General features: G+C 45.7%; 1 protein-coding gene across 1 annotated transcript in view; it reads left to right on the top strand.

The window, feature by feature from the left end:
* The first annotated feature begins 4,925 nt into the window (after positions 1-4,925).
* Positions 4,926-10,000, top strand: part of LOC307003216 (long-chain fatty acid transport protein 2) — a 24,611-nt gene continuing 19,536 nt past the window's right edge. Inside the window, exons 1-2 of the mRNA XM_079621392.1 lie at positions 4,926-6,174; positions 7,633-7,839. Coding sequence (XP_079477518.1) covers positions 5,697-6,174; positions 7,633-7,839 — 685 coding nt within the window. The 5' untranslated portion in view covers positions 4,926-5,696. The remainder of the gene's footprint in view (positions 6,175-7,632; positions 7,840-10,000) is intronic.

The following is a 10,000-nucleotide window of genomic DNA, read 5'->3' as shown; positions in this document are numbered from 1 at the left end:
TGTGTGTTTGAGAGAGAGAGAAAGAGCCTGACACCAGCACATTCTTATCGGGGCTCCTGTGGATTTAAGTGACGCAACGCCACGACAGCCATGAGTGTGTGTTCGCTACTGTAATTACTGTAGTCATCATAATAATCATCATCATAATAATATTTACTTCTTCTTTTATATAGCGCCTACTCAAGAAATCAAACTAAAAAATAACAAAATGCAGAATGGAAATACATCATTGAAACGCGCATTAAATGACCGAATTCCGCCTATAATCAAATAGTCAATAGTTAATCAAAACATAATCCAGAATACACACATAAAAGAGTCGAGATTTCCTAAAGGACCAAAAGCCCCGACAGATCCTCTGATTCCCAGATCGAGGTGATCACGTGCTCGGGATTCTGCACGTATTTATTGTATTTGTTTGGGAGGATTCAGCAAAGAGTCAATAACTCAAACTAACAGCGATATGCTTCCAGACAGAGAGAGACAGAGAGAGAGGGCAGCAGGAGTAATCGAGCAAGACTTCTGAGGTGAGAAATGTTTCATAGTATTCTGAACATGTCACATGATGTTAAGCTCGGATCAAATGTAATTTAAAAAAAATCTAAGTTCTCTTCCACAGCTTTCCGAATCTGCCACCTGTCAATCACAGATAGTCCCCGCCCACAACCCACGTCATCGATCCACGGGTCTGACCCGAAACCAGCAGCCTTTCTGCTCGTCGAGTAAGTGAACTGTGTGTGTGACTGTAACCATCCTAACTCAGGAGACTTACACACACACACACACACTGTATCTGCCAGTTGGACATGATGGGGAATGCTACTGGCTTTCACATGAATACTGGTTTACTAAAGACTAATAAAGACTGTCAGGAAAGCTGACGTGTAGAGAACACATGTTGACATCGAAGAGAAAAACAAGATAGAGAGGACCAATGGAATCAATGGATTTTCCATAACATTAATGGCACAAAAGCAGGAAAACTAGAGCATGGATCCGCACTGAAGAGCAGGAGACACAGAAGTGATCGCATCTCAACATGTGTTATACGCAGAGATGCATGCATGCATTCAGAGATCTGTGTGTCGATGCTGATCTTAAGTAATAAGAATCTGTGATTAATTCAGAGGCTCAGTTCAATTCTATTCACATTTATTTGTGTAGCGCTTTTCAACATACACATCGTTGCAGAAATGCACATTACAGTCTGAGATCTGTTATCTGAGGGGTCTGAGTCAGAAACGCACATGCACAGTTAGCTAGACGTGTGTTGATTTAAACACTGTGAGGCAGAAACCCTGGGCCAGGACCGGGTCTGGGATCCGCAGGGGTCACGAGCCGGGTAAAGGTCAGGAGAAGACCAGCGCCGCTGACGCAAGCGTTCCTCCGAGACTCTGAACTATTGAGTGTAAACCCCCTCGAGGCGAGGAATCCAGAGCGGCAAACACTACCTGGTCACTTTCTAACAGTGCAGACACTAACCCTACACTAACTCTAACCCTACACTAACTCTAACCCTACACTAACTCTAACCTTCACTAAATCTAACATTACACTAACCCAACACTAACCCTACACTAACTCTAACCTTCACTAAATCTAACATTACACTAACCCTACACTAACCCTACACTAACTCTAACCTTCACTAACCTTCACTAAATCTAACATTACACTAACCCTACACTAACTCTAACCTTCACTAACCGTTCCTAACCCTAACCCTACACTAACCCTTCACTAACCTTCACTAACCGTTCCTAACCCTAACCCTACACTAACCCTAACCCTACACTAACCGCTGCACGCTTCCTCACGCGGGCAGACGTACAGTATCACGACTAGCGCTCCGGAACTGGGTCACACACACACACTCCACTCATGTGCGGCTCATTTGAGGGAAATGTTGGACTTTGCCAGTTCTGTTATTTGCATACTCCAGCAGTGACACCGGCGCACACGAGCGGCGGGAACGAGTCCCGCGGGGGGACGTGTCTCTCCTGCACTGTGCTCGAGGACTCAAGAGATCGAGGTCAGACATATTCCAAAAGCGCTTTATATAAATAAAACTGTGCAGAACGTTATCAGTCCGGCTCCTTCTCTCTGCTATCACTGTAGCCTTGAGAAGTCCAGTCCGTTCCAAGCGCACGATTCTCATTACTGCAGTGCATGCTGGGAATCAGGACTCTGTGAATGCATCAGAGAGAGATGTCACAATTATTTGCTGAATGAGTGTCAGCCAGTGTTTTGCTAGCGAGAGGTCGCTGAGTTTGATTTCCCAGCGGGAGTGAAAGCGCTGCTATCAGGAGCTCGAGGAACTGATAGCGACGCTGGGATCTGGGAATGATGCAACCGCGGATCTGGCACTGAACCAGCACTCCGGATCCGCTTCATAAACACCAGCACTCCGGATCCGCTTCATAAACACCAGCACTCCGGATCCGCTTCATGAACACCGGCACTCCGGATCCGCTTTATGAACACCAGCACTCCGGATCCGCTTTATGAACACCAGCACTCCGGATCCGCTTCATAAACACCAGCACTCCGGATCCGCTTCATAAACACCAGCACTCCGGATCCGCTTCATGAACACCAGCACTCCGGATCCGCTTCATAAACACCGGCACTCCGGATCCGCTTTATGAACACCAGCACTCCGGATCCGCTTTATGAACACCAGCACTCCGGATCCGCTTCATAAACACCAGCACTCCGGATCCGCTTCATAAACACCAGCACTCCGGATCCGCTTTATGAACACCAGCACTCCGGATCCGCTTTATGAACACCAGCACTCCGGATCCGCTTTATGAACACCAGCACTCCGGATCCGCTTCATAAACACCAGCACTCCGGATCCGCTTCATGAACACCAGCACTCCGGATCCGCTTTATGAACACCAGCACTCCGGATCCGCTTTATGAACACCAGCACTCCGGATCCGCTTCATAAACACCGGCACTCCGGATCCACTTCATGAGGAGAACACCAGCACTCCGGATCCGCTTCATAAACACCAGCACTCCGGATCCGCTTTATGAACACCAGCACTCCGGATCCGCTTTATGAACACCAGCACTCCGGATCCGCTTCATGAGGAGAACACCAGCACTCCGGATCCGCTTCATAAACACCAGCACTCCGGATCCGCTTCATGAACACCAGCACTCCGGATCCGCTTTATGAACACCAGCACTCCGGATCCGCTTTATGAACACCAGCACTCCGGATCCGCTTCATGAGGAGAACACCAGCACTCCGGATCCGCTTTATGAGGAGAACACCAGCACTCCGGATCCGCTTTATGAGGAGAACACCAGCACTCCGGATCCGCTTTATGAGGAGAACACCAGCACTCCGGATCCGCTTCATGAGGAGAACACCAGCACTCCGGATCCGCTTTATGAACACCAGCACTCCGGATCCGCTTTATGAACACCAGCACTCCGGATCCGCTTTATGAGGAGAACACCAGCACTCCGGATCCGCTTCATGAGGAGAACACCAGCACTCCGGATCCGCTTCATGAACACCAGCACTCCGGATCCGCTTTATGAACACCAGCACTCCGGATCCGCTTTATGAACACCAGCACTCCGGATCCGCTTTATGAACACCAGCACTCCGGATCCGCTTCATGAGGAGAACACCAGCACTCCGGATCCGCTTCATGAGGAGAACACCAGCACTCCGGATCCGCTTTATGAGGAGAACACCAGCACTCCGGATCCGCTTAATGAACACCAGCACTCCGGATCCGCTTCATAAACACCAGCACTCCGGATCCGCTTTATGAACACCAGCACTCCGGATCCGCTTCATGAGGAGAACACCAGCACTCCGGATCCGCTTCATGAGGAGAACACCAGCACTCCGGATCCGCTTTATGAACACCAGCACTCCGGATCCGCTTCATGAGGAGAACACCAGCACTCCGGATCCGCTTTATGAGGAGAACACCAGTACTCCGGATCCGCTTTATGAGGAGAACACCAGCACTCCGGATCCGCTTTATGAGGAGAACACCAGCACTCCGGATCCGCTTTATGAGGAGAACACCAGCACTCCGGATCCGCTTTATGAGGAGAACACCAGCACTCCGGATCCGCTTTATGAACACCAGCACTCCGGATCCGCTTCATGAACACCAGCACTCCGGATCCGCTTCATGAACACCAGCACTCCGGATCCGCTTCATGAGGAGAACACCAGCACTCCGGATCCGCTTCATGAACACCAGCACTCCGGATCCGCTTCATGAACACCAGCACTTTAGTTACATTAGTTTTATTATGGCTTTTTAAAATCACTGTTGTATTTATAATAGTTATTTAATACAGGTGTTGTGGAAAAATATCAAAATAAACCTAAAAACACTGTTGCTGAAGCTGGAAGAGAGAGGTTTCAGACCTGCGATAAAGCCTGATGTGTTGATGAGTTACTGACAGGAATACTGGAGACAACCGTTGGAGAACACCGATGATGATCACATGCACATATTAAGTATTTGACTTTGGCTTTTGTTTCTCTCCTCTCAAACTTCTATTTGCTTCTGTCATATGATGTTCCCATTTAATCTGTATTTATTCGACCCTATCTGAGCTGTTCATGTTTCAAGGAGAAGGTCACAACATGCTGAAGAACATCCTCAGAAGCGTGGCGATGTCTGCCCGTGCTGACCAGAAGACAAGACTCACTGTTCATGAAAAGCTGATGATGATTATCATGAACATAAATCGAAGCATCTTAAGGAGGAGCGTGAAATGAAGATGAAGATACTGTAGAACTGGAGATAAAGATGAAGGAGAGAGAGAACAGGCTCACATCATACATGAATCTGTGAAATAAATATAGTTTTATTAAGAACAGATGTTGTGGTGGTTTCAGTAACACACATACCAGACCAAAAAGTTGTACACTTTTAACAAATATTTGGTTTTATTATTACATGCATCAGATCTGAACAGAGGGTTGAAAGTTAAATAATATAAAACGATCTATTTAAAGTGGCACAATGCAGAAGCATCCCAGTATGCAAGTCCTTCTCTGTGGCTTGTTGTAATCTGGAGTAGAGGGACGCTTAATGGGAATATGGGCTCCATATGCACCCTAGGACTCCTGGGAAATTTCCATATTCATAGAATATACACCTTGCAGTTCGCCTGGGTTCTAGCATCAGGGAAGTTTATGCAATGTGCTTTTAATTCACGAATGGCCCTGCACACTCTGGATGACTTTACACACTCTTGGTTCACTGACACCACATAAATCCCCAGTTTCTCTGTGAAAGCACATGCCAAGAACCTTAAAGTTATGAGCACCTGGAGACAAACTGGAATAGGCTAGTACTCAATTTAGTCCTAAAGTTGCTCAGTCTTCCTCCAGGAAATTAGCCTATTTAATTCTGGACTAGACTAAGTCTTAGACTTTTTAAAAGCATGACAGAGAAAGCACATTTCTGTTAATCTGATTTAAATGGCCATTTTAGTCTAGAACTAGGCTTAATCTAGGTCCGGGAAACCGCTCCATAATGTTTCTGTAATCCGGATTCCAGCAGATTTCTGATCCTCGTGTGTAAAGCCCTGAGCTGAGGGAATAACTCGTGTGGATCACTCCGCCTTCAGCAGATCCAGCAGAACCTCTCTCCTCAGACCGAGTGTGTTCGAGAAACTCTCGCAGTTTCCCATCAAAGATGTTCCTCGCTGCTGTGCTGCTGTGCGGACTGCTCCTCTGTCCTCTGTTTCTCAGGCGGCTGTTCCCGTACTTCTGGTCAGACTTCGTTTATCACACACAACTGGTGCGGATTTTACTCAAATTCGTGTCTCGCAGAAGAAGGCGACCTTTGTTTTTCGCTTTGGACAGATTTTTAGAGCAGGTCGAAACGCGGCCGAACAAGCCGTTCATTGTTTTCGAGAACGAAAGATACTCGTTTAAAGACGCAGACCGAGAGAGCAACCGAATAGCGAACGCGTTGCGCGGCGCGTCGGTTCTGACGCCCGGAGACACCGCGGTTCTGTTCATGACGAACGAGCCCGCCTTCATCTTCTGTTGGCTCGCGCTGGCCAAGCTCGGCTGCGCATGCGCACTCCTCAACACCAGCATCCGCGCGCGCTGTCTGATCGCGAGCTTCAGATGCTGTCGCGGGGCCACGGTCCTGATCGCGTCAGAGGGTGAGGAACACACACAGTTATCACAATATTAGAATAATAGTATTGTTTTAAAAGTATAGTTCAGCCTAAAGGAACATTCTGAATTAAAATGTTAGGCTAAGTTATTCGATGAAGAGCAATAGAACCCGACAACGTTCTCTCAAAGTTATTGAACAAACGTTCTTCAAGTTATCTGATCTTTAATGTTCTCATAAACGTTAGCACAAAAACATAACATTTTTATGTCTATCATTTTTAAAAGTTACTACTTGTCTCAGAACGTTTCGAGAACAGTCAAAAGTAATGTTCGCATGTGTGAAGAATGATGGAATGCTCTCTTACACCAAGAAGAAAACGCGTTTAAAGCATTTTACAAACTAAAGGTTCTGAACATTTAGAAATAAAGATTTCATAACTCAATGGGAACGTTAGCAACATGGTTTTAGAACATATTTTTGTTAACTGGAAAATTCGTAGATAAGTTTGTATGCCTTTGGGAAATAAAGAAAACCACAGAATAGTTTATTTACTGGTGAAAGAAGAGACATATAGAATCTGTTTAACCCTCTGGTGCTCTGCATGCCGGGCAAAAATTACCACTTTTTTGTCATTTCAGTGACATGAATGTACTATATTTTAGTTTGATAATGTTTTATTTTGTATTTTTAGGGGATTTTATGGTACTAAATTATATTTATGCAGTAGTTATAACTTATAATAGATTTATTCACTTTTTGAGCATATATGAAAAATGTTGGGTTTGTTGTGATGTGATTGTTGTGTTGTGATGTGATTGTTGTGTTGTGATGTGATTGTTGTGTTGTGATGTGATCATTGTGTTTGTTGTGATGTGATTGTTGTGTTGTGATGTGATTGTTGTGTTGTGATGTGATCATTGTGTTTGTTGTGATGTGATTGTTGTGTTGTGATGTGATTGTTGTGTTGTGATGTGATTGTTGTGTTGTGATGTGATTGTTGTGTTGTGATGTGATTGTTGTGTTGTGATGTGATCATTGTGTTTGTTGTGATGTGATTGTTGTGTTGTGATGTGATTGTTGTGTTGTGATGTGATTGTTGTGTTGTGATGTGATGTGATTGTTGTGTTGTGATGTGACTGTTGTGTTGTGATGTGATTGTTGTGTTGTGATGTGATTGTTGTGTTGTGATGTGATCATTGTGTTTGTTGTGATGTGATTGTTGTGTTGTGATGTGATTGTTGTGTTGTGATGTTGTGAAGTGTTGTTGTGAACATTGGGTTTGTTGTGATGTGATTGTTGTGTTGTGATGTGATCATTGTGTTTGTTGTGATGTGATTGTTGTGTTGTGATGTGATTGTTGTGTTGTGATGTTGTGAACATTGGGTTTGTTGTGATGTAATTGTTGTGTTGTGATGTTGTGAACATTGGGTTTGTTGTGACGTGATTGTTGGGTTTGTTGTGATGTGATTGTTGTGTTGTGATGTTGTGTTTGTGTTGGCAGCGCTGCAGCGAGCCGTGGAGGAGGTGAGTGATGATCTGGAGGACGTGACCATCTTCATCATGTCTTCATCAGAGCTCAGATCATCAGCCATGAAGAGTTTGAGAAGAGCAGCTCAAGAATCCTCCGACTCCGCCGTTCCTCCAGCGCTCAGAGCAAACGTGTGCTTCAGTTCCCCGGCCGTGTACATATACACATCTGGAACTACAGGTGAGTCCATCACTCGAACGAATATATACACATCTGGAACCACAGATGAATCCGTCACTCGAACGAACATATACACATCTGGAACCACAGATGAATCCGTCACTCGAACAAACATGCACATCTGGAACCACAGATGAATCCGTCACTCGAACGAACATACACATCTGGAACCACAGGTGAATCCGTCACTCGAACGAACATATACACATCTGGAACCACAGATGAATCCGTCACTCGAACAAACATGCACATCTGGAACCACAGATGAATCCGTCACTCGAACGAACATATACACATCTGGAACCACAGATGAATCCGTCACTCGAACGAACATACACATCTGGAACCACAGGTGAATCCGTCACTCGAACGAACATACACATCTGGAACCACAGGTGAATCCGTCACTCGAACGAACATATACACATCTGGAACCACAGGTGAATCCTTCACTCGACGGAACATACACATCTGGAACCACAGGTGAATCCGTCACTCGAACGAACATATACACATCTGGAACCACAGGTGAATCCGTCACTCGAACGAACATATACACATCTGGAACCACAGGTGAATCCGTCACTCGAACGAACATATACACATCTGGAACCACAGGTGAATCCGTCACTCGAACGAACATATACACATCTGGAACCACAGGTGAATCCGTCACTCAAACGAACATACACATCTGGAACCACAGGTGAATCCGTCACTCGAACGAACATATACACATCTGGAACAACAGATGAATCCGTCACTCGAACGAACATACACATCTGGAACCACAGGTGAATCCGTCACTCGAACGAACATATACACATCTGGAACCACAGGTGAATCCGTCACTTGAACGAACATACACATCTGGAACCACAGGTGAATCCGTCACTCGAACGAACATATACACATCTGGAACCACAGGTGAATCCGTCACTCGAACGAACATCATCTGGAACCACAGATGAATCCGTCACTTGAACGAACATACACATCTGGAACCACAGGTGAATCCGTCACTCGAACGAACATATACACATCTGGAACCACAGGTGAATCCGTCACTCGAACGAACATATACACATCTGGAACCACAGGTGAATCCGTCACTCGAACGAACATATACACATCTGGAACCACAGGTGAATCCGTCACTCAAACGAACATACACATCTGGAACCACAGGTGAATCCGTCACTCGAACGAACATATACACATCTGGAACAACAGATGAATCCGTCACTCGAACGAACATACACATCTGGAACAACAGATGAATCCGTCACTTGAACGAACATACACATCTGGAACCACAGGTGAATCCGTCACTCAAACGAACATATACACATCTGGAACCACAGATGAATCCGTCACTCGAACGAACATACACATCTGGAACCACAGGTGAATCCGTCACTCGAACGAACATATACACATCTGGAACCACAGGTGAATCCGTCACTCGAACGAACATATACACATCTGGAACCACAGGTGAATCCGTCACTCGAACGAACATACACATCTGGAACCACAGGTGAATCCGTCACTCGAACGAACATATACACATCTGGAACCACAGATGAATCCGTCACTCGAACGAACATACACATCTGGAACCACAGGTGAATCCGTCACTCAAACGAACATATACACATCTGGAACCACAGGTGAATCCGTCACTCGAACGAACATACACATCTGGAACCACAGGTGAATCCGTCACTCGAACGAACATGTACACATCTGGAACCACAGGTGAATCCGTCACTCGAACGAACATATACACATCTGGAACCACAGGTGAATCCGTCACTCAAACGAACATATACACATCTGGAACCACAGATGAATCCGTCACTCGAACGAACATACACATCTGGAACCACAGGTGAATCCGTCACTCGAACGAACATATACACATCTGGAACCACAGGTGAATCCGTCACTCGAACGAACATATACACATCTGGAACCACAGGTGAATCCGTCACTCGAACGAACATATACACATCTGGAACCACAGATGAATCCGTCACTCGAACGAACATACACATCTGGAACCACAGGTGAATCCGTCACTCGAACGAACATATACACATCTGGAACCACAGGTGAATCCGTCACTCGAACGAACATACACATCTGGAACCACAGG

This window comes from Phoxinus phoxinus (assembly GCF_949152265.1).
Source record: "Phoxinus phoxinus genome assembly, chromosome: 8".
NCBI lineage: Eukaryota > Metazoa > Chordata > Actinopteri > Cypriniformes > Leuciscidae > Phoxinus > Phoxinus phoxinus.
Note: the sequence above shows the minus strand (reverse complement) of the source record. Positions and strands in the feature narration are given on the sequence as shown.